The sequence below is a fragment of the Tyto alba genome, unplaced genomic scaffold (assembly GCF_018691265.1).
Source record: "Tyto alba isolate M040663 unplaced genomic scaffold, T.alba_DEE_v4.0 Super-Scaffold_14, whole genome shotgun sequence".
Classification (NCBI taxonomy): domain Eukaryota; kingdom Metazoa; phylum Chordata; class Aves; order Strigiformes; family Tytonidae; genus Tyto; species Tyto alba.
The window spans coordinates 374,709-400,831 of NW_024881276.1; the positions used below are offsets into that span (position 1 = coordinate 374,709).

The 26,123-nt window shown below is 36.7% G+C and overlaps 1 protein-coding gene across 1 annotated transcript in view; it reads right to left on the minus strand.

Annotated features, from left to right (window-relative positions):
* The window catches only part of TMEM131 (transmembrane protein 131), a 99,473-nt gene that overhangs the window by 20,854 nt on the left and 52,496 nt on the right, over window positions 1-26,123 (minus strand). The window contains 20 exon segments of the mRNA XM_042788390.1: window positions 1,068-1,254; window positions 2,288-2,430; window positions 3,063-3,214; window positions 4,180-4,246; window positions 4,648-4,757; window positions 4,868-5,006; window positions 6,966-7,083; window positions 7,187-7,262; window positions 7,415-7,567; window positions 11,420-11,506; window positions 12,867-12,971; window positions 13,445-13,579; window positions 13,665-13,775; window positions 14,089-14,259; window positions 14,361-14,514; window positions 15,340-15,448; window positions 17,364-17,472; window positions 22,796-22,857; window positions 23,818-23,874; window positions 23,999-24,149. Coding sequence (XP_042644324.1) covers window positions 1,068-1,254; window positions 2,288-2,430; window positions 3,063-3,214; window positions 4,180-4,246; window positions 4,648-4,757; window positions 4,868-5,006; window positions 6,966-7,083; window positions 7,187-7,262; window positions 7,415-7,567; window positions 11,420-11,506; window positions 12,867-12,971; window positions 13,445-13,579; window positions 13,665-13,775; window positions 14,089-14,259; window positions 14,361-14,514; window positions 15,340-15,448; window positions 17,364-17,472; window positions 22,796-22,857; window positions 23,818-23,874; window positions 23,999-24,149 — 2,396 coding nt within the window.

Below are 26,123 nucleotides of genomic sequence, written 5' to 3' on the forward strand. Positions count from 1 at the left end.
AAGTTTGGGATACTTTACATTTTTCATAAATTTAAAAACACTCCACCAGTTACTGCCATGACTGGCATCCAAATCAAACATTTGTAAGTAACAGCCCTAGTAGTACGACTAACAATCATCCATGCAATTAGCCCAAGAATACTTATGAGTATCTTTCAAATACCTCAAGATGAGTTTGACTAAGTTCATAAACAGCTATGCTTAACACATCTGATACAGCATACAAAGATATATTATAACTGAAATTAAGTTTTGATCACATCTGTTAAAGGAAAGCTATGAATGCAGCAAAAAATTAACAGCAGCTGTAAGTAAGCAATGGAATCAATCATTAAGTGAGCTATAAATTTTTTAGACACTTCACCTTTAAGTCACAACTGCATGCCTTTACAAAAACGTCACCATTAAGTTCTCATCTTATCATAAAAAATTGTTGTAGAAATACTAGTAAATTTTCATTGCCTGCAGTATCTTGTACATCCTCTTACAGAACAGAAGCACCTTCTGAACTTGGTAGATAATATATTCTGAATAGTGAACTTTACATCCAAGCAGTGTTAAAAGACCAGTTTTTGGTGCAGAGATCTTTTACAATAAAAACGGACAGAACTAAACAATTAAGGCAACAGACAAAATATTCAAGGCAAAAATACTATGCAATATGATAATAATCCTTAGTCTAAAGGCTCTTTTCTACATACTGCAATGCACCAAAGCAATATGTAAATCTTGATCTCACGTGCATTCACAACCCAAACAAAGGAAGTGTATAAAAAACCCCATATAGTAACACTATTTCAACTCAGTAAGTTATGCTTACTGGATAGTAGTAAAAGTAATACTATAGTCAGTCATAAAAATTTGAAGTTACTTAAAAATCAAATCAAGTTTGCAAGAAAATAAAAAATTCCATGGTTTAAATTGTATACAAAAACCCACCCCCAAACACCTAAATCTTAAGTAGAAAAACCTCAGAATTTAACCATCAGAGTCTTCCTCTGAAACAGAATTAGGTATACAGAATTCCTAATGTAAGACTCCATTTAGATGTACGAGAAAACGCTTACAATATGACAATGTCTTTAGAGGCATTGGCACTTAGTGCAAACTCGTGACAGTTAACTACTTTAAATCCATATCCTTCGCATGTATAGCCACTGATTTCCATAGTTTTCACATTAATCTGCAGCTGCCCTGTATTTTCCACTTTAAACGTTCTTCTCAGTGTGAAATTCGGTTCTTTGTATTTCATTTCTAGAAACAAACGGCAGAAAGTGGTTAGTGTTATGCTAAGCAGATATCCTTCACTATGTTCATATTCTGTAGTAGAAGAGAGTTCTGTCAGTATTATAGCAGGACAGGGGACTACCGAGGCCCATGGAAATCTTCATGTAACCTGCAGAAACAGATCTCTGAAGCCAGATTCTCACCACTGTCAAGTTAGGGTACTTGTACAACTCCAGAGCACTCAAACTCATCAGGGAAAAACCACTAACCCCCCCCCAAACCTCTGTTGTCTCACAAAAAAAATCATCTGAGCTGTAAAGTTCATTGACGTACTGCTTAGTGTTGTGGTATTTTGTGAAAAATCCCAGCATGAGAATTAAAGATTATTTTTTTGTGTCTTAAAAATAAAATCCACGGCTGAGCTATACGTATCTCATTAGCAAAAAAATCCCTAGACCACATCACGCAGAAGGCAATGACTAAGGTTTACTTGAAGTCTTCTTATTCATCCCTCAAAATAAGCAGAATAATCACAGATAATAATTAACGTGGCACCTTACAAATATGTCTGGAAATCTACAAAGCAACAAAGCAGATTTTAATTCCAGATACTACTGAACCTCTTCTACCAGTTCCTCGGGTAGTACGGGTACTCTTAGCTCCCCTCTTGGAAGCAAGCCTAGGGCCACAGAGCGGAACACCTCTGACCCCAGAGTAGAATCTGGCTGGGATTTAATTTTCATCAAGAAACATACCCTACCTGTTGGCTATGTGCATACAGATTCTGAAGGTGTGAGAGGAAATAAAATATATATATATATATATATATAAATATTGAAAGTTGCATCTGTGATCCAATTTGACTTAAATTTAGGAATTACAGATTATCCCAGTAAATATACTGGGATCTTCACCTCCTCTACCTTGAATTCCAGTGGATAAAAGGCTTTTGTTTCATCTTCCCTAATTAACAGGAGAAAAAAAATATTTCCATGCATTTCAAGTTGTATATGTAAAATGTAATCTCTTTTCTGTTCAGCATAGTAGCTCAAGTACTCACTTTCTGAACAGTCTTTCAATAACGCTTCTGTGATTTTGAAGCGTAAAGAACTTCCTGCACCGGGCGGCTTGCCTGCAACCTTCAAGCTCTCCGTTGTTCCTTGTCCTTGTACCATTATGGCATCTATTACAGTCAAATTATTTCTGCGTACAAAGAAAAAGGGGAAACATTCGTAAAAGGACTATGCAGTCTATTGCTCCTGCAAGCTTCTCTACTACGAAGTTATATCCCATATCTGGAGGATAGAAATATAAGCAGTTCCACAGATAATTCCCCACGATATGCAAGTAAATAGCAGGAGTCTCAAGCATAGTGTTTGCAAGACAAAAGCTTAAGAAATCACAATATAACATACAAATAAAAAACCCAATGAAGAGCTAGCTGAAGTTTATATTTCATCATCGTATTAATGTATCACACCCGATACAGAAGTGAAATACTTATTCAGAGCTCTTTAGTAGAAAAACTGAACTTGCAAATAGTGTCTATAACTACAGTCCCTACTTTCAAGACAGTGCAGTATGTGTTTCAGAATTCAGGTCTCCAAGTATAACAGTGGATTACAGATATTAGAAAGTATGCACTCAATATGGTTTTACCACTGTAAAAAGTATCACAATTACATTGAAATTAAATCTTTCTCCAGACACATGTGTTTCTACAATTATTCTCGTAAAAGTGACAGTTTCTTACTGGCTGCTGATCACAAGTATGATCTTGCATATAAGCAAAGAACATCAGAAAAACTCACACATTTCGGAAATATCTGTCATACCTGATAATAATCAATGATGAAATAGTTTTATTGAGAACTGGAGCGAACTTTACTTTGACAGACTTTCTCTCACCAGGTTTTAATATTAGGCTTAAAACTGAATGACGAGCCAGGCTCTTTGTAAGTCCTACAGTGCTCTGTAGTGGCTGGACCTTAAGAAAGTGAGGGAAACAGAGTAACACTTTTAAAAATAGGATATTTTACGTATATTTGATAGAAATGATACTATTTTAGATAGAACATTGGTCTTGTCATAAAGAAGTGTACTACCCAATGGAATATACTGGGTTTCTTAACCAGAAAATCTGATAACACAAGAATTTCCCTACTTATTAGTTAACCATCTGTGTTTATTAAGAAGCAGAAGAACACAGCAAGACAGAACTGAGTTAACTGTACACGTGTGGACTCAGAATGCTCTAGCCGAAGAAAGAGTTCAGAAGTTCTTTAAATGTATATTAAACACCAAATTAGCATTAAACCATTAGGTAATATTTTCTACCCTCAAAACGTTCCATTGTTAAAACATTTTTAGAATATTGTTTATGCTAAGCAAATAAAAAGAAGAGGAAAAAGCAAACTTAACTAGAATAACTACTGAAAAAAGTGTGTTTTGTTAAGTTTGCCTTTAGGTACTGTGCAAGCATCAAATTGCTGATCTAAACTTAACTGCAAATGGAGGGGAAAAGGCTTATATATTGGATGACAAAAGGTGTTCATGATGTGGCATGCTCTACATGAAAAAGCATATGCTTAAAATTTTCCACAAAACTCAAATCATGTAAAATAAAGAACAGAGCAGTGGAAAAGTCAATAGCTTGCTAATTTTAGAACTACCAACCGCTACATCAAAGAAAATCATCCTGTATCAGTAACAGAACGAGAGTTTTTCTGTAACTTCTGCAATCCTATTATAAGGTAAACATACAGAAAAAGTGACATTTTAACTGTTACATTTGAAGGAAAACTCTTTTTCCTAATTTCCTCAAAATATGTGGAAGCATCACATTTTTCACACATACTAATACCTAAACTTGAAGACATGTAGAACTGAACTCTTACTAAAACATTCAAATATCTAAATTTGAAAATCTTAAACATATACTGAAATACTTACACAATTTCTGAAGACCTGGAACTCTAGAGTCCTCAGATTGAAATTAGTTGGCTTACTCAAATTAAACCTGAAACAGGCATGCAATATTTTTTACTTTTTTTCCACCCAGATCAGGGAAGATAACAACATACTCACAGTTCAGGATTTTAGCACAAATCAAAAACTTATGGTAGGATTCACACAATGTGCAGATGAAGGGATCATTTGATTTTCCTTAATCCCCCTCCCCCCCCCCATACTTCAAGTTAAGGAAGAAATGTAAACATCATTTTAGCTTAGCAGAAAATACAGATGTGTGCTCAGTGGCAATCAGCCCAGCTTCAGTTCTCAACCGGCCTAATGATTCAAATTCTACAAGTGGCCAAAACTGCAACTACCAACACAGCTGCCAAATACTGCATGCATTTTTTGTAAAATGCATTTTGCTGTCGAGCGAGAATGGTACAACCACTTTAAAACAATGCTTACCGTTCTAACATTTTATCAACGAAGGTGGATGGGTTAGAATACAGAGCTACAGGAAGGAACTGAACGTACACAGGAACGTCGGCCGGATTTTCTAGAAAAATTTCTTCTTCCTATTCAGAAACACAATTTTTGTAAAAGTTTACATTGAGGTTAATGTAATGAGAAACAGTTCTTAAAAATGCAGTCCCCACAAAATGATACTATCAACAAAATAACTTACTGATGAACTGTTTGTATTGGTAAGAGGGAAGCTTAGGTGGCGTGGTGAACTAAGGATGGACGGCCAGGCCATTTCCGCTGTAATTTTCAACCAGACATCCTTCTGAAGATCTGTGTCTACTTCAAAGACAGCATTCAGTCTGGAGAAATAGTTATAAAACTTACTTTTCAGGAGTAGAATAGGAAAAGCATGTAAAAAGCAGAGTGCTTAAAAGCACCCTGAAAACAACATTAGTTTGAGAAATAGAACGGTACATTATATTTATATGCAATAAAAAAAAACCATTGAGCTGTGCCTGTATGTAGTGCTATTGAAAAGCACAGCAGAAACCACCAAAACATGCTCTATGAGACCAACCCAAAGATTCTGAAGATATTCTCTAAGTATTGTTGTCAACATCTACCCATTCCAAGTTCTGTTATGGCCTATTTATGGATAAAGGTGAGCAGAAAATGGGGTAGGACTTATAGAATGTATCACAAGTTTCAGCATTTGCCTTTCTCTTAAATCACTGCTCTCTGGACAGACACACAAATTTTATCTTTTATTAGGAAGGGCTTCACCCTCACTATTGCAGAAACAAATTTTAAGAATATAGCTGAGTTTCCGATCAGTAAGAAAAATACCTCAAAATATAATTGATGATTTGCAAGAGTATAAACGGTAGAAAGGAAAACCATCAGTCCTGCTACAGGCTGTCTCCAATACAACATGCAGACGTCCACTACCCAGAAGGCACACTGTGCTTGCACATGTGCAGCACGCAGTGCACCTGCCCACGTACTCTAGCTGCGATGGACACAGGGGGTATGTGCCCAGACCTCGTCTGACACATCTAAAGCAAATCCGAACCTGCCACACCTGAGGCCAGCTACTGTCTCCATCAGCGAACGAAGTTCTTTGCTATTAACCAACCTCCACAACAGACTTGATTCCTGTTCTCCTCCAAGCTCTCCATCATGAGCTGAAACAAGACTAACAGTCCTGAGTTCTCCAGTCAGCAAGAGAGCTGAAATGCTAGACTGCAAACCTAGAGAAGTATTTTGGAGAGGCTCCAAATGCCCAACTCAGAACCTCTCTGTACTCAGAAGGAAGTTTCTCTTTTGCCGAGTGCTACCTTGGACAGCTGGTTAATTTTAACTCTTTCTAAAAGCATTACATATTCTAGATTACATATTATATTAAATAATCCTGAAGCATTGCGTAATCTAGGTAGAACTGCTACTTATTCAGAAGCAGTTTTTAACAGAATTTTCCTTTACTGTCCTCCTGCTGTAGGTGATACGGCATTCTTGAAAGTTACCAGGGTGGCTAAATAGAAGATTCTCTTTAGATCAAATTTGTTCAGAAGTTACTAATATATCAGCATTATAGTGAAAAGTGATAAAGGAGGTATGCTTTTGTTACTCTATTTAGATACACAGAGTCATTTTGTTTCTCTACAAATATGCATTCCTTCTTGAAACGGTCGTCTGGACGCGATCATCACAAAAGACACATGCACTTGCTGTTAATACAAACTTATGTCTCTTGGAGATTAGATCACTTTATGTATGAGAAAGCAGATGTTTAAACGGTATATAGCAGCCTACAGAGTTTGACTTTTTCTAAATATTAAATTGCAATCATTAATCACCTTCTATTTAGCAAGTCTCACGGAAAAATACCCGAAAATTTGATATTTCACTGAAATGCAATAATCTCAGAATAGTAGCAATAGAAAACCTTATGAAATCTTAGAGGGATACTGAGGTTACTACTTTAAAACAGATTAAGCCTGGACACTGCACAAACAGTATAATCTGTTTTCAGAAATTTCTGCAGAGTAGATGCTGCCTTGCTATTGCCATCTTTTCAACTGCAACATACTCTGGTGAACAGTAATTCTGAGTGTTGTGTCTGATTTGAAGAAATTATTACTGTTTTTTAACTTTTAATATGTTCTTTTTAAAGGTTTTGCAGAGAAACCCATGTAGCTCCTGCTTGGTCCCCTCTCAAAAAACACGGCAATATTAAGAAACCTTGTAGAAGAGCACACATAACACAGAATTATCTAGTGATTTAAGGCCTGAGAAAGTAACAGGGGTAAAATACTTACCTGTGGCTTGAGTTCTCTTTTATTTCTGTCCATTCTTTGAATAAATTCTCATGCAAATCCCAGTCAGAATCCCATGCATCTTCTTGCATTGCTACGCTGTGCTGAACTTTAGATTCCGCTTTAAGAAATAATGTGCTTTTTAAACACTTAATGTAAAATCGTTGCTTAAGTGGAAAACATTTTTTAAAAATATTTTCATTATAAATTTGAGCATTACTTACATTTAGACAGAAAAGGCAATCCTACATAACAATGATCTCCACATTGTAAACCAGGATCAAAATAAATATTTGCAATCTGCAAAACAGGTAAGAGCGGGTCAGTTAAGTAACAGCACACTGTACCTAATCACCAAAGAAGAAAGAAGATTTCTGATGACCACAGAAGCTTAACATATGCTGTATAGAAGAGAGAACTTGTAAACATGTAGAAATAAGGCATAAGCAAACCTTTGACTTTTTTCCTGGTTCTAAATCTTCTTTATTACTTCTTAGCCTCTTATAATAAAACCTTACATCTTCCGACAGGGAGCGTATGTGTTGTACTTTCACTTTCTGAGAAAAGGAGTTCATAATGTTCAGGCTCTGGTGAACTACTTTCCCCTAAAGAAAAGAAAGGATGAAAAAAGTGTGCAGGACATGCGTTTTCCCTTGCATATGTATTTATTTATGTAGGCTGACAAAGACCACAGCAGAGCTGAAATGTGAAACTGAAATTTTTAACTATGCTATCTTAAAAAAATACCACTTATAACACATCAAGGTCAGTTTCTGTGAAGTTGTATTCTTTCCTCCATCTGCTTCCAAACACAGTTCATCCCTCTTTCAAAATTAAGTACACCTTAAGTGTCTTGAAGAGGTAGGACAACAGTTCTGCTTAATCAAATCACGTCAAACAAGAATCAGAGGCAAGACAGTTTTCTGAGCCTCTTATTACAAAAGAGAAACAGATATTTTGTAAGAGATCTAGTACATAGTTGCTAGTAATTAGAAATGACCTGAAAGGAACAGTAGAGTGAAATTCTACAGAACAAACACTACAGGTGATGGAGGGCATTATAAACATAGGTACAACCCTCCTTCCCATTCCCAGTGAAATTAAGACACCAAGCACTGAAATTACAACATTTAAAATAAAAGCAGTGCAGGTTTTCCCTCACAGCTTTACACCCTGCCTCCTCTTCTCAGCTAAACAATATTTTACCTTTTAAGCATAAAACATGTCGTTTAATTATCTATCAATATCAGAATCATTACAATGCTCAAGTTCTCTCCCTGCTCTTACTTGTAAATCAATGATTCTGTGGCCATGTTTTTCACGCTATCTCAAAACCCAACCCTGAAAATGATAGACTAAATAATAAATAAAAAAACAAAACCAAACAAAAAAGCGCAACTCAGGACCGGTGACAAGATTTCAGATTTAAATAAAATAAATGAATACAATCAAGTTTAAATACCCAAGACTATTTTCTAATGAACATGACTAGAGTTTTTCATGTTCTCCACTTAAGTCAATACATTCAGCTTTTTAAAAATTTCTGTAAGGTAAGGACTGAAGTGGAGAGATGCACTTTTGCAGGCTCAAAATTTGACTGTGGCCTCAGGAAATAGTCACCGACAACATCAATAGTCACATAACAATCTCAATAGTAGCAGTTGCAGAGGGAAAGAAGCTACAAGAATAAATCTCTAAACAGTATAGTCCTGTTAAACTGAACAGAAGGCATGTCTGAGCTTCATTTATGGAATCCTATGAGTAAGAGATTGCCAGCAATTGGGCAAGTTTGTTAAACTCTGCAGAACAAATGAACAGTATTTTACTAAGACCCTCACACATCGCTTAGACATGAAAAAAGGGGATAAGGGAAGACGGCTTTACACAGCAGTAGCAAGAAAAACAGAATAATGCTATTTAGCATACAGGTCCTCAAAGATGAGCTTTGTTTGATCGGGGAATAGTTGATAGATGGCACTGTGAGCTAAAAATGTCATTATGAAGCAGAAGTCAACACAGCTAAGGTCAGTTTAAGTAAGACACAAGTCCTGTATACACTGTTAGTGCACTGCTGACAAACTTCAACAGAATACCAGAAATCAGAGTTCTGTGCAAATACACTGTAATTATAAGCAGAGTCAGAAAGCACCGGGAACGGGCAGCTGCCGGAGAATTACATCCTAGGTATAAGCTGCAAAGCAAGTGTTACTAAAATTGTAACACCCAGTTACTCCTGAACACTGGAGCTGTCAAACCCTGAAACAAGAAGAACCGATGCTATTTTAGGCTTATTTCCATAAGTAATGGCTGCATTACAGAACAACTAGATGCAACAGTATCGTGGTTTCAGTGATCAGAAGTTTAGCTTGAAATTAATTCAAGAAAATACAAGTCTCCTGTCAATGTTCTCAAATATCAAAAGAGCTTAGTGATCAACAAGTAGTAAGTGAAGCCAACTGCTCTGAAAAGCTTGGGGCTTGAACACAGAAAACAGTCTAGGATCTTGTCAAAGGTGATAATTATATCAGATTCTATACTCCCAAACAAAATGCAGGAGCCCAAAGGTCCCTTGAATGAATAAATATATGAAAACATTACTAGAAGAGAGCATGAAGCTAATAAACATCACAGACAGTGTGGGGATGAGAAAGAATGACGAGAGCAAGGAAGTCACACTCAAAGACTGAGAAACACAGGTGCTAGAAAAAAACAGTACCTACCAAAACAAAACAGAAACAAACAAATCAAAACAAAGAAATCAAGCTGATCAAGACATTGGGCATATACTGATACATTGAGAAGCTCTGTAGCCATTCCAGTTAGAGCAAAATAAAGGGAGATGAAAAGAAATCACTTTTTTATGGCCCAAAATGAAACAAAATATTTTAATGTCGCATTCAAGACAGACAATGATCTTGCCAGGAATTAGGATATATAAATTAGGGTACAGAATACAGAAATCGCTTTATCTTTGGTGAAAGAAAAGGAAATGGACCTTTAAGTTGTTTTAGTTTATCAAAGGCTTATGTAGCAGTTCATAGATGAAGTTACAAATATGGTAGTATAATTTATATCCATATAACCGTGAGGCCATATGGTCAAAAAGCAAACACAGAACCTAAAGATAAAAAATAGCAAGTGATCTTTGCAACTGCAGGCATGACCATTTTGCCTCAAGTGTAGCAAACCACTTCAGAACAATTTGCAAAGTAGGAGCTCAGAAGGAAGACGGAATGGATGATGGGGCAAATGTAGCAATGATTTACCCAAGTCCTGCCGACTGACCTACATTCCTCCAATGAGGCCTACTGCATTACTTTTTCAAAAAGTTATCATTTATCTACTAGATGTGAGGTAAAGCACTTGGTAAAGTGCCAATGAAAAATTACTGTTTAAGACAACCCATACTGTAAGATGAGCAGGAGAGACCAGGGAGCTACTGGGAGAGGAGGGGAGAACAGGCGGTGCTCTATGACAGACAGACTGTGCAGGACAGACAAGGGAGCAAAAACCACTTCTACCCACGCGCATGGAGCTAGTTTCATCCTTTCAGAAAACTGCCATCTCTATCTCATTTCACTACTTTTTTTTTTTTTTTTTTTTTTTTCAATCTCTCTCCCTGTGATTCTTCCATCATAGTACATTCTCCACTCATCAGCCAGAAAGCCACGTAAAGTTCAGACTTCAATGAAATGCCAATTGCAAAGTCAACGTGCCTTGACTGCCCACGCTTCTACGGTTATGCTGAGTGCCAAGTGAGAAGAAAGCATTACCTGGTTAATAGCTTGCTGCTTAGGCCTGTGGCCCTGAGCAAAGAACCTGCTTTTAGCACTCACGGAATAAACACTACTGCAGGAGCAGGGATAAAACCAGCCATGATATACTTTTGCAGAGAGCTACAGACCCACACAGCTTTCTTGCTTTCCTGTTCATGTCCTCCACCTTGTACCCTCGAGAAGGTCTACTTTCAGTGTGGAAACAGTGCAGGAATGCTTTCACAGAGATCAAGGACTTTTATACTAAAACGTCAGTTTATTAGCTGAGTTTGTTGTCTTTGGTATTACACTTCAGGAATTTGAAAAATGTATTTGTGCAATTTCATCTCTCTCTTACTCTTGGTGCTAACACACACGAATTGGTAATAACCAAGTGGTCACACCTATGTTAGAATGAAGCTGCGAAGAATCAGGTTTGGGATCATATCAGTACTGCAAGATCGCATTCAAGTGGGTAGTAAAGATGGAGGGGTAAATTTATGCTTGGGACATGTGGAAAAAAAACCCAAACCAAACCAAACAACAAAAAAATCGCCATAAACTGAATTGTAACAGTTTGGTAGCACTATCTCTCCAGCAATCTGACGTGCAACAATTCCAGACAGTGGTTTCTCTTGGAAAGGACAGATAAATAAAAAACATAATAAGAAAACATTTAATGTTATGACCCAACTCTCTTACCGGAAAAGAAGGTGGAAGAAAAACATGTTTTGGGGAGCAGGTCAGTGATCCTACAGCAATCACTGCCTTCACTGGTATAGTTAAAATCTGGGAGAAAAAAAAAAAAAAACAAAAACATTTTAGGAAGAAAACTTAAATTTAATTTCAGCCTTTAAATGTCTCTTCCACTTTTAAATTGCATAGAATAACAAAACCTTGAAATTTTACAATTAATGTAGTCTAGGTTTATATACACATTTAAAACATGGAGACATTAATTAAGATTTTGACACATCATCATATTCGGAACAGTCACTCCATATTGTCAGGAACACTCCTTTGCTCAGTCATACTTAGCACCATTCTACACGGAACACAAAAGCACAATTAAAATATAAGCTCTCCAATGGGGCATTATATAGGTCTCACTTGAATGGAGCTTACTTTGTTGGAAAACAGGAGGATAACATCTTTAAAGTAAATGAGTACGAAGGAAAAAGATAGACTGAACTTGTCAAAACAACATTAGAAGTCATGGTAAGACCCTGAGGTAGACATAGACTTAGAGAAAAGGGTGTGGAAAGGATAGCAATGACATCCTTTCTGTGTATTATTAAAGACACCAATACAAGTAGAATAACTTGTAAAAACAAGCAAGAAGGTAAAGCACTTCAGATTCTGTAACTGAAGACTCACATACATGCACGGATATATTAAAAATAGCTTAAAATCTCAAATAACTGTCAGAAATCAGGAATTTCCCATTTTCTGTAGCTTCATCAGAACCACACAATAAGCTCTATAATTTCCTAACTTCATAAGCACAGTGTATCATATTTGGGTTTTTTCTACATATATCACCCAAATATATTAAATACAGATTCCATTATGTATTAAATCTCTCTCTTCTATAAACTGTTAACAGGAAAGGCATATGAAGTTGAAAATTAACTAACTGTTATCTCCCTTACTAATCTTAGTGTAAGAACTCCATTTCATCAACTGTCAGCAAACTGCAATTTCTCCAAAATAACTTTTACACTGGGTTTTGATAAAAAAACCTCTGAAACCATAGCTCAATTTCAGTAACTTATAAGGTACCAAAAAGCACATTTGTCAGCATATGTTATGCCAAAAGATCCATACATTGATCTTTCAGGATTTCAAATCACTGAGGAAACCACACCTCAAAGCATTATGCCAGATTTAAATGGACATTTCTAAAAGCCAGATGAAAATCATAATGGAAGCCTTTCTTCATTCCTTCAGAGAAGACAGAGCGTAAGTAGTAGCATTACTGTCATTTGATGCAGGGTTAAATGTAGAGATAACGCGGCCTCCAGAGGTCCCTTCCAACCTCAGCTTCTCCCTGTATTGCAATCTGTCCACTAGTACATTTCTTAAAACTTCATGCTTAAAAATTGAGCCAACCATGTGGGCAACACCCATGAATACAGAATAAATATACCTCATAATCCGTAGTGATTTGTACAGCTCCATCATGAATTCCTTCAAGTTCTTTCGCTATTAGTTTTACTCTAAACACAGCATAGTAACCCGATGCTAGGATCACCTGTAAATGGTAGAAAAAGTTATCCGTTGTATTCCATTCAATGGAAAGAAATGTCACTGAAAATGTACCATACATCCTCTTATTTCTTTAAACGGAATCGAAATCCATTAAATGTCAGCGGTAAAAAGAAAAATTCAAACACATAAGTTACTAACATAAAAATTTTCTATTCTTTGAGGTGACAAATTCCACTCTTCCCAAATAAATGATGCGCATCATCTGAAGGCATTGAGATTACAGTTCCTGGAGTTTCCCCTTTCAAAATCTAACGAATCTGAACATAATATTGCTTCTTAACATATTTTTTTAAAATTCTACATGCTTAATCATACTCAAATTCAGACAAAAAAATGAAAAAGTTCTTATCCTCCCTCCCCCCTGCTAAAATTAAACTGCAAGAAGCTGTACAGATTTGTGTCTCTTTTCCTCCTCCTAAATCTAGCTTTAAGCGATGGATTCAAAGGATTACTTACTGAAGACTGATCGGATGCACTGGCATTTTGTAGTTCATGGTGGTTTGCAATTATCCTTGTTCTGTTTCCCTTTTCAGTTGTTAGAAGTTCTATGGCCAAACCATCTCCTATAATATGCCAACTTTTTATAGCCAGCTTAAAAAGAACAAAAGGTAGTTTTCAGTAACAACATTGACGTAAATTTTTTTAAAAGGCAAGCTAAATATAAATCCATCCTTACCTCTATTGGATTGCTGTTGATGACTGCAAATAAAATGCTGGTAGCTTCTGTTGCACTCAATATACCAAAATCTATAAATCGTTCCTCAGTTTTGGGAGGCAGTACAAAGTACTAGAAAGATTCATAAGGGTATTTTAACATAAATTAAATATAAAATGTGCTCAGACTCTAAGCTCGTTAACTCATGCATTAATAAGTCTAATCCAGCAGTACCGTGACAATCTCAATTTGATACATTTTCTGTGTAAAACTAAAGGGAACAAAATTTCATCAGTAACCGAAGCTGTTTAAGGAAAGAACTGGTAAAATAATTCTGAAATTACAGAAGTCATCCTCCCATAGAAGTATAATAAAGAATTAAAACCAGTCCTATGAAGTCTGCCTCTAATTAGACTAAAGTAGCTGAAAAAAGGGAAATACTTACATCTAAAAATCCTGTGTATGCTCGGACAGGTAGGTGAAATTTAGACGCATTGGTGATAAGTAAAATATTATTATCTATATGAACAGATGATGTGGAAGGCATAAAATGAAGTGTAAAAATATATCTGGATTCATTGGGTGGAATTAAGACTGGTTTACTGAAGTTCTGGACCTAGATCAGTGAACAATGAAGATTGATGTTACAATTTAACAAAGTGCAGAACACTTAAACATTTACTATTAGGCAAAAATGTTCCCTGAAATTCAGCTTACTTTGAACATTGGTTTTGCTTCTTCTGGTAACACAACGTCGTGTATAAGGACTGCAAAACTGAATGTGTTTGTGAGATAGATCAGTCTTTCCACAGAATCAGCAGCACTGTCACGGATGTGAAAGAGTGTGGCAGCATGATCAAATCCTAAATATCTAGTAAAAGAAAACAGTATGAGAGAAATACTTTCCTCAAACACAAAGTGTTTTTCTTACACGAAAGACCAGAATTCATTCAATCCAACAGCAAAAAAGGTATATACCCCACTGCATAATGAAACTATATTATTAGCACTACAGGGACATTGATAATTAAGTAATTGAAGCGAGAAGAAAATATGTGAATCAGCGTATTAGGAGGACTAAAAAGAAGTGTTGAAGTATTAAGATAGTTTGCAAATCGTGCATACTCCTTATTAATGAAACCAGGTGTCTGTAACAAAAGTTCTGACAGGTAAGGTTTAGTTTGCCTTTAAAATACGCTGTCAGCTCTGTTGATAAAGTAGCATCTCATCTCAACAATACTCTCCAAGCCAACTTAGCCGTACTTTGTAAATAAGTAATGAAAAATAAGGATGAGATGACAGTTCTTCCAAAATTTTGCTCAAAACCAAAAATATTTTCTCTATCCTTACTTCATATAGTGATAGAACTGCAAATGCAGAACTGGAAAAATTTCCAATACTGCATTCTTAAAGTGTCTCATCTGCAGCCTTCAACTGCGCTGCCGAACAACTCACTAAGGTCACTCTGAAGCCCAGCCCTGAAGCTAGCTTATGCATTACTAAGACTACTACATCTATTAGCGTAAAACCAGAAAAATTCAAACAAGTAATTGTAGTTCTAAACGAGCTCCAGATTCAGAAAACTTAGGTATCAGTTCTTTATTTCCCCTCTCCCCCCAAAAGGCCCAATTCCCTGCTACATCAGCTAATTTATAGCATTTAGTTTTTGAACTATGTTTAATTACTGTAAGCTTACCCATCCAACACTTCTGCTTGATACGGTATTTCAAGTTTGGAGTAGCTCTTCTCTTTTGCTTTAACAGTTATTTTCCCAGAAGACTGTGATGCTTTTTTTGCTTTTGATGCTGTACACACAAGAATATAAGTTTGTTAAAGCAAATGAAAAAAGATCCATTAGGTTACACTAGCAAGAGTGGAAGAATAAAAGCACAGAGCTAGCCCAGAAATGAAGTATCACAGAAGAGAAAAATGGATCTTAAGGAAATTTCAGTAAGCAATTGGCATGGAATAAGTCTAGGAAGTAAGAGATCCGAGTTCTGAATTCCTCCCCCTTAATACCAGTTAGGCTTGCTAACTGAGGCAGGTCAGCTATCTACGACAGGGAAGTCTGGCTGCTCCTGTCCAATAAGTAACTTGGACGTGTCCAGAGGACAACTCAGGTCCCAGGTGAGCTAAATTCCTATCTGAGAAGTATGGAATACACCTGCCCCTCCACTAGCAGAACAGAAACTTGAGATGGCAGGGCTCCTCACTTAGAACCATCGGTTGAGCAGGACTTTAGGCCAGGAACACAGCAACGTTTTAATAATGAAGAAATCAAAGACATGCTAAACTTTACAGAAATAGAAACAGACCCCATGTAAGAACCCAAACTACACAAGCACTGAGAATGACACTCATATGCCTGCTCCAAGAACACAGGACAAGCACCATTAGCCTGGCAGCAATATTGCCAGAAAAGTCGAGGGATTCAAATACTCGTTAGGAGAAACCATCAGCCCCTAGAGCCCCTGCATATATTAGGACAGCTGAAACAACAAATAGTTTGGGCTGGCTGCTCCTCTGTAAAGAATCCACCAAGTCAACCCCTAGAACACATTGAGCGGCTTGACCGATATTTTTCCCCAACTACCATTCCTTCCACGGTCTACCGTACATTAGTCAGTAGGTCCTCATATACAATTCCCTCCAGCTTCAAAAACTGACCATACTACCACCTCAGGCTGACAGAGTTCACCTATTTATTTATAGGCAAAAACATACTTCGCTCATCTTACAAACCATAAGCTATTGAATTTCTAAAGTGCTAAACAATAAATAACAGTACTAAAAATCAATCCTCTGCTCTCTAACTGTACAACTCCTAAAATTATGTCTACCTGAAATAAAAAACATTGCATCTATAAACTTCCACTTTTAAGCAATCCAGGTAGAAAGACTTACAATACCAACTAGTAGCCTAAAGCAGTAATGTATGAGTCGGTCAACAGCATTCCAACAGGTGATTAAAATCTCTATAAAAATGGAGGTGCTTTTCTACCAGATGTCAGCATATTTACAGTCACACTCTGCAGGAGGAAAATGACCCAACACTTCTTTCATAAAGATATAAACGAAAGTCAGTATCAGCAAACACAACATATCTTTGTAGGAAAGGTACCAGTAAAAGCGTTTTCCACTTTCACCTCCCTTTTTCTTTAATATGAATTCAATATAGCAAAATAAAATAAGCCAACTTTCACAGTAAGGCTCTCAAAAGCATTACAGAGCCCTGTTTCCACAGACATTCCAACATAAAACGTAATTTTTTTAGAAATAATATTTTGGATTATTTTTTAAACTTTGGAAGGATCAAAGAGCAACCCAAGGGATATACTCTCCTCTAATATACATGACTGCAAGGAACACATCCTCGTTTGTTAGGATTTCTCAAAAGCAAATGCCTATTTAGACTAACAATACATTTTAAATAATCAGTGTTTTAACATAAGAATACTGCTTATGTTTAATAGAAGAATTGAGAATTCCTTCTCTTCTCACCACTATTTACCAGTCTATGTTGATGCTGATTATGATCACAGACAATCCCTTCAGAAATAACTGAAGTCAGAAGAACTACAAGCCTTTCCCAGGTAGGAAAACTCCATTTCCTTCTCAAATTTACAAGTAACATTTTGTTAAGAGAGTGAAAATAATTCATGATGTTTCAGCAAGTTTTAAGAAGCACTTGGTAAGTTCTAAGACAGGAGCAGTACTTACCATCAAAGCTAATACTTGCAACTTTGGTATATTTACTTTCAGAGGCTTTTAACGTAACTGGCTTGAAATGTACTGTTATAGCTTCATTCTGTGGTGTAGGTCTAACACTCTGCAAACAATCAAAATATGAAGCACCTGTAAATTTATCATTGTTAACACACTGTGCAGCTTTCACGTATCCTTCAAAGTGATACAACTGCAACTAGTTTTGGCTGAGTTCTTAGAGGTCTGTCTTTCCCATAACAAAGCAGCTTTGGAATTTTTTTCAGGTCCTGGAAATTACTCAGTCAGTATGCAGGAAAGTGGGCAACAGAGAATTCTCCTTGGAAATGTTGGATGAAGTGACAGTATGGCCAGAAACATAGTAATAAAACAGAAAACAAGCTTTATGTAAATTAGGATTTGTTTTTTATTCTTAATGCTGCTGGGTTACAATAGCTAGACTATTTGTTTCTGGTGCACTCATCAACAAAGCTATTAACTGATTTGTGTAATTACTGGTGATGATACAGTCATCTACCTTGTCTCTTATCCCACGCTAAGTCTGAAGAGCTGCCACAAGGGAAAAATAAAACAAGAACAAAACAAAACAAAAACCCCAAATCAAACAGAAACAACAAAAATCCCCAACAAACTGTATAGAGAATGGTTTTGTAAAACTGAGGTGACACTCATTCTATGCCAACATTTTACAAGATCACCTTTTGTATCTGAGGATTATGGTTTTAAACTAAAAGGTAAATTGGGCATTACTGGAATAGCAATCGTGTCCGTTATTAGTCAGAGCTGATCTGCAGAGATACTCATTGCCACGCAGCAGGATTACGGACTCCATGCCAACACCTGAAGACTCTGTAAAGACTGACAGCAAACTCTTTATTGTAGATTGCATAGAGAGAAACTGGGCATGGAGCATTTAAATGCTCTTACTCTTGATTTGCTTAAAATTGGGATGGCTGCCACGATTCCTCCTCCCCAGCTGTCTCCTCCTGCTGTAAGAATAGCTCAGCTGCTCACGTAGCAGCTGTGAAGCTCCTGCAAATTACAGGATGCTGTATTAGGGGAACTGAAGCGAGTGCTGGTTTACCTTATGCGAGGCTGCAGAGGTTTAGCACCTGCTTCATAGGCAGCTGAGCCTCTCTTGGTCAGAAAGGAGCAAGACAGACAGCTAGTGGTACAAATCAATTACAGTTCTTCCAAGCTGAGCTGTCCTTGACTGTTAATTAAAGCCATAAACTCGTACATACACAACTAAATTCCACAGACCACAGGATCCTTAGATGAAGCAAGCAGCACTGCTCTGCAGCTAATGAATAATCCCTGTTAACTCAACTAGAAATTTCGTATTTTGGATTTATAGTGCTGACCTTTGTCAACCATTGGCATACATGTGGTGCAGATATTTGCCGTTTCTCTTCATGAGTCAATTCATAACTATCACAATTTTCTTCTAATAAAATCCATACTACAAAACTATCTTGAGGTGTCTTTAAAAACACCTCTTAAAGCAGACTAAACCAAAACTGTAATCAAGTTCACAGCTTTTGCATAGTTCATATTTCTAGTAGTTATTTTCATGCAAAAGGCTTGTTTTTAATTATTGAAGTTTCAAATCATGCTAACTTCATTTAGCAAATCAAATCAGAAATATTCAAAAGGACAGTCTGTTGCCGGGAAAGTGGCAGGTTTCAGAGGTGCATCTCAAACCTGTATGTGTAACAAACCTAGATGTATTTACTCAAAATATCTACAGCTAGTGAATTTAGTTAAGAAAGGAATTTACACTATTTTGTTGAAATTTTTTCTTTGCTACATCATGCACATTTCTCCTCTGTTGCTTGATTATACGCTTTAAAAGGAAATAAAGAAATAAAACAACTAAAGGAGAAACAAACATCCTTACGAAGTCTTTCAACTTCACCTTCCTCAAATTTTAACCTATTTCAAATAAAGCCCAAGCAAAACTTGTCCTGAGATGTGCCTTAAGAATCCTCAGATATGGAGCGGTCATGAGAACAAGTGTAAAACAAGTTCCACCAAGAATCTAATACCACCCATTTTCTCAGAAAATCTCCCAGCAGCAACTTCTGCGGGGAAGAAGAATTTAAACCAGACGTGCTTCGGTAGCACACAGCTCTCCCGTGGAGTGCCCCGTCAGGATTCCTGACCCTGCTCTACAAAGGTACATTCAGTATTTAGCGTGACAGCAGAAAATGAGGATCGTAAATGTTCTAGAGAACAGAGGGGGGAGAAAGCTTTACTCTACTGCAGCAGTTCTTAGGAAAGGCTTGGAACATTTGAGGATGCTTAGACTACACCTATTCTAATAGACTAAAGAGGAGAAGAGTTTGGGTTGAAACGCTGGCACGTACTCATCCACACGGTTTACCTGTCAGCAGGCTCCTGAACAGAGTTTTGTCGTGCCCGCCCAGCACACTGTCCGAAGACTGCGCAGGCTGCAGAGTGCTGCTTTAGGCGGTGAGAACACAGCTAGCCCAGCGCAGGAGGAAAAAGCCCTGCGGCTAGAGGCAGCAGACAAGGCTGGCTCCATTTATGCCAGAACCACCTCTGCACTGTTTTATTGGCTTTTACGGACACAATTATTTTGCCGGTAATAACGTGGCCTTCAGTTTAAAAAGGGACACACCTAACTAATCAAAGTGCACTTTCACCATAAAGCACCATCCAGAACGGCTGTGGAATAAACTACTACTAGATTTTCATCCCATAACGTAGCTTTCCCCTGATAACTTTGAGAATCATGCTCTCGAATGCACAGAACGAAAACATAACACAGAAGCAAACTACTTCTTGCAGGTTGGTAAGATGAAAAAGTGAAAAAAAACTACTGTAAAGTACATGAATTGTGACAGAAGTAAGTAAATACCTCTTCATACACTTATTTTCAAACTAATAGAACTCAGCTTCAATATATGGCTTTCCTGAAGTTCACTGTTCTTTATGCATCAAACGTGATCAGGAACTCAAATTCTAAAGTGAGCCTTCGCTTTTAGCAATCAAACGGGCTTAAACTGCCTTAAGGAAACACAAAATTTTTAATTCTGGATAAGGCGTAAAAAAGTGTTCAAAAATCTACATTTACTAGATTTTTGACAGCAATTTTACTAAATAAATATTACAGCATGACAACAGTTCATCCAGTCATGAAATAAACATGATAATAATGGAGAAAACCCTACAAAATTTAATTAGGGAAGTTTTTATGAAGAGTTTTAGAACTCAAAAAAGAAAGTGAAGTGAATTGCTCATATTGTCCTCAACCGATTTGTTGGACCACAGTATAACTAAGCGCTTGAAGGCAGAACAAGTACAACTCTGGTAGCGGTATTGGCTGTCTCTCATACACAGATGACCTGAAGATACGTAGTTCCTCTGGCACCCAGCTTAAATAAATACTAAATATAGCCTTGGCCTTTTCTCCTGACATTAAGATGAAATTTGGCAGAGCTCTGTCTCATTGCTTTTAAACCCTAGCTCAAAAGGGTCAGAAGTCCGTTTCTCAAGCTTTCCTAGAAGTAAGTTATTCACCAGCTTGCTTCCAAAAAATTCTTTACTCTTGCTTATCACACTCTGGAATTCCTTGATTGGCACAGCAGCAGAAATTCACACAGTGCTTCAACTGCTACAAAGGTTACAAACTTCACAACAAAGCTGTGACTTAATGAGAAGAACAATTGAATTGATGTGCCATATGTGAAACACTGAAAAATGCATCATATCTGGACCTATGTGGTAGCTTTATAATTGCAAAAGTGAGTCCTAAAAGCTTTAAGAAGACCATATTTACTGCTCTGATACACTGTAAAAGAATAACACATCTGGAAAAGTTCTGTCATGACATGTGCAAAGGTTATCAAGCTATAGCCTTCCATTATACCACAGTCCACGGTTTACAGTCTACAGTTCAAAGGCCATAACTTAAAAAAATAAATGGGTTGGGTTTTTTTTTTAATGGAGGAGTATGAATTAGATACATTATCAGATATTATAAGTGGTACCGATGGTCTGAATATATGCTTATTTGCATTGTACTCAGGAAGTATATTATACACTTTAAATGGGGGGCGGGGGGGAGGGCGGGAAATCACAAAAAACTGTCCCGACACCAAAACCCTGGCAAATCTAAGATGATGGACATGATCTAAGGCAGATGGAGAATACTTTAATAAATTTACCAACCCTCCAATTGTAATCATTATATACAGGTCTCTTTTTTTTTTTTTTTTTTTTTTTTTTTTTGAAGAAAAACCCTCCATGGAAGCCAGTTCATAACTACAAGACCCCGAGAGACCTTATAGGATCAACTGACCTCATTAATGCAATAAGCATCAGGACTTTGATGAATTAAATTCTGTTTGCATTATAATGCTAGTTTCTCTCCACTTGAAAATTATTAGTGAACAAAAACTTAGCAAGCATTACAATGGACTATTATCCCAGTGTAAAGTTATCCTTGTCACTAAAAATGTGTCCTGTTTCTAGTTTAAATTGACTTAACCTCTGTTTCCAGTATCTTAATTTTTTTTAGACCTCTATTATTAAAATACTATTCCCTACAGTTACAGCTATAAGCTTTAAAACCACGTAACTGCTCTCCAAAGCTCAGTAAGAAACCTCTGCCAATCCTTTGGTCATTCTTCTGGCTCCTCTGGTTTCTTTCCAACACTTCAACAATTTTTGAAGTGCACTGGGACAAGGTATAGCTAACTATACAACTAAGTCTGTAAAACAAGGAAGACAGGAAGGGGAGAAGGAAGAAGTGAGAAAAATAGTGGGTAGTGAGAAAAATTACACAGGAAAAAGGTATGAATGAACAAAGGCGGACTACCAGACTAGAGCCAAAATTCTGTAATAAAAATAGAAAGTAGAAAATTCAAAACCTAGAATTCTGAAGCTGGCTGCACTTTGCATGCAGCTGCAGTGATCTCACTGGAAAGAGCTCTGGAGTATTTGCAGGCTTTTTTCTTATTTCAAGCTACAAAGAAGATAACCTCAAGTAAACAAGGGTCATTTTACAGTCTGCTCTTGAAAGCTACTCTGCTCATCTTAAAAGATTATGTTGGGCAACCACTTTACACGCTCTCATGGAGTATGTGATGAGGACAAAGAATCCCACAGACCCTGCATTAATCTCTCGTTCACTGTACAGGCGTTACTGTTCCCGAGTATAAAAGCTCTCACAGGCTCAGATATTGAAGGCACAGCCTACAAATGCTGGAACAACCGTTAAAAGAAGGCTTCGAAGTGCATTAATCTTAACATGCATAGAGATTGTTTGTCTTACGTTTTCAGTCACACATCACCTAGCTTCTAATTCTGAGCACTACATGGTGAACCTGTGAATGATCAATTTTTATGAGAGAAAGTAAATCCAAGTAGAAAGTTTCAAATTGAAAGGAAATAAAACTTACTGTAATTGGCACATCTTTTGTTCCTGAATTTAATAAATGCAGATTTAAAATTTTTGGCAGATCTGTTAAAGAACAAAAAACACACCTGGCTATTAGGCTATTTTAACATAAGAACCTTATACAAAGTCATCTGCACTAGCTGGTTTCTCATACAAATCCACTGTTGTCCAGTGTTAAAAAGTTAGACTAATGTGACAGCACAGCTAGTTCCAAAAATCTGACGCACTTGACTGCATTTTCATGTATTAGTCGGTATTACATGCTTCAGCTAACCACCTGTATTTCTAACACAATAAGCAATGAACAGGCTAAAAATATTCCAATGAATGATTGTGCCAGATGCACCAATTTTCAGTAGAAACTGGTCTTATTTTGAAATTTTTACATGTTAAGTAAGTTGCAAGGAAAAGTACTTTGGAAGCTAACTTTTTTTAGTTGAAAGAAGATATATAACTGTTTATTCTTCAGTAATGAGTCTCTTCTACAGTTATAAAAGATACCTTCAGTTTTACTACTTTCTGCCATATGATTTTTTTTTTTTTAAATTTCACTAAACATTATTAATTTAAAATGTCAAATTTGGGCACAAGTGGGTATGTGGCACTTAAAGAAAAAGATCTTATCATAAATAACAAATTTAAGTTTGCATACTTTTTATTAATTCCAGTGCCTGGAAATTATTAGAACTTATGCAGAGGTAAAGCAACCTTTCAAAACAAGGTCACAAGTTAAGTAAACGGACAGTGGCTTTCAGCCTAAGCCAGGTGCAACTGTATAAGACCAGTGTTATTACTAGACTTGTGACTGGATGTGCAAACTACTGTTTGCTCGCACACATCTCAAGTACACTTGCAGGTGAATACATATATGCACTCTTGCAATACATTATTATCCTGCTTTTGAAACTCTGGCTTTTAAAAAGCATCATTCCACAAGCAACCCTGACTAGTACAAAGATAACTGGGCTCTCCCCTCTCCACACTACCCCTCACAAATACTTTGAGACCTGAAGTACAATTTACCTTGTGTTCGTAGTGTACCAAAATCTAGCATTTCTGTTGATGAGTAGATTCCTGGTGCTTTAAGGAAAAAAAAAAAAAAAAAAAAGTTACCATTTTCTTATTACACTAGAAGTTAATTAAGCTGAATAACTTAAAAAAACCCCAAAATACACAGCAAAAAAACAATCACTTTTCTACAAACCTGTTGTAACTTCTACTTCAACAGGGAGAATGATAAATTCTGTGTTGTCTGAGGCATTTGTTTTTATTCTAATGAAGGCTGTATGATTATCTGCTTCTCTTGAAGAAAAGCTGGCTCTCATCACTCCTTTTGTTTCATAGGGAGGTATTTCCTGATAAATAATTAAAGCACATCTATGAGAGCGCAGTAATTACAAAAAAAGATGCAACACCAAAAAAATTGCAACAGAAGCATTAAGTGTAACTGTATTAAGAGAAAAAGCTGAAATAACAGTAAAAGATAGGTTGTATATTATTAAAATTACCATTATATTTCATAAGGATAGTTGTAATCATCTAATATGACACTGATTAAAAACAAGTATATGCAAGAGCATTTTCACAACCCATTTGATTGTTTTACGTATTAAAATTGTGGTAAAAAAACAGCAGACTGAGAGAATCTACCCATGAGTAAAATCTATTCATAAAAATGCTACCAAAGGCAGTGACATCAAATATTGGTTTTGCATACTCTAATTGTTTTTCCTCCAAAGCAGATACAAGGCATACAGTTTCAGTGCTAAACACAAACTGAAATGGTGCACAACTGCAAGTAGCCAGAAGCTTGTGGAGCTGCTGGTTTATTAGTCACCAAGCAATTTACAGCAAAAAGCCTTCAGGGTTTGAAAGACAAGTCTTTCTGTATTTGCTGGACAGAGCTGCAGCGCAAGACCAGCTTCAGAACCATAGCTGACATACTAACATCATATATTCCTCCCCATTACACTGCCCAAGGGGTGGGGAACTGGATGATTTTTTGTTTGTTTGTTTGTTTTTAAAATAGAAGATTAAAAAATTGATTTGAAATTTGGAGCTTCTTCCACTTCCAATGCAAATAAATATGACAGAAAGTAGGAATTTTTCATGAGTAGTCCTTGCATTGATTTATGTTGCTTCAGTTGAGAGCTTCTTTCCATGTTTTTGATGGAGGGAACTAGATAGGATGTAATCCATATAGGTGCTGATTGTCTCACACATCTCTTCTGTGCTTCCTGTAGTACAAACTCGTATCGAACCATTCTGGAGGTCACGTTGTATTTTCCATGGAAAAATTACTATAGATGTATTCTTTGAAAACTGCTGAATATCAGAGTAACTAGTTTCAACTGCTACTACTTGTTGAGTCCCTAAACTAGGAAGCTTTCAAGTTTTGTTTTCACACTTATTCACAGACCTAACATAATGCAGCCATTCATTAATGTTTCAAAGGATGTGATTTGACTCTTCCATATGTGCAACCAGGGATCCGAGGTTTGTCAGATCCCTGAAGTAACTCTGAACAGTGATTACAAAAATACTCCTTCATTTGCAGACTGCTTCATCCAATCATCAGGCATCAGAACAATTTTAGACAATGATGTACATCCATATGTCAAAGTATCATCACCACATTTCAAATAATTTCTTCTACTTTGCAGCTTTTCCTAACTGCAGTGCAGCTCTTGACATAGCAAATAAAATTATATATCTGGGTGTTTCCTCCTACTGGTTCAATTTCTTATTAGTTGCCTTATTCTTCTGAAATACCAGTGGTTGATATGAAAACCAAGAGGACTAGTGCTGACTGGTATTAACTTAACTGCCTTTCCACACAGTACACTGGAAGCTTTCACAAGCACGTCATCACTGCTTTAACCGGCAACCTGGCCTAGAGAAGCTGAAAAGCTACATGCTCAAGAAACGGAACTAGAAATAAACCAAACATTTCAAAATCTTCTGTTCTTTTGTTTGTGACTAACATGTTTGTTACACACCTACTAACGGCTACAGAATCCAACATTCCCCTTGAGTTCTTCTGACAGCAAGGAAGGGGCTATCTTTAGAAGCAGTGCCATTTGACTAAAATGGTGTCAAAGCATTAGGACCTTCATTTTTAAAAATCCATTTTAATGTTTACATTAAACCCTCATGACCTGCTCACCTTTCTACTGCATTTTTTAAAATGCTTGTGATCTGTATTCATACTCGCTTGTTTGCAACATTTGTATCTAAAACTAATACACTGCCATTCTCATGGACTTTCCCCAGAAAAGCCAGAAATTAAGTTTTGTGATCATCTTTAGCTCGCTTGGAAATATCCTGGC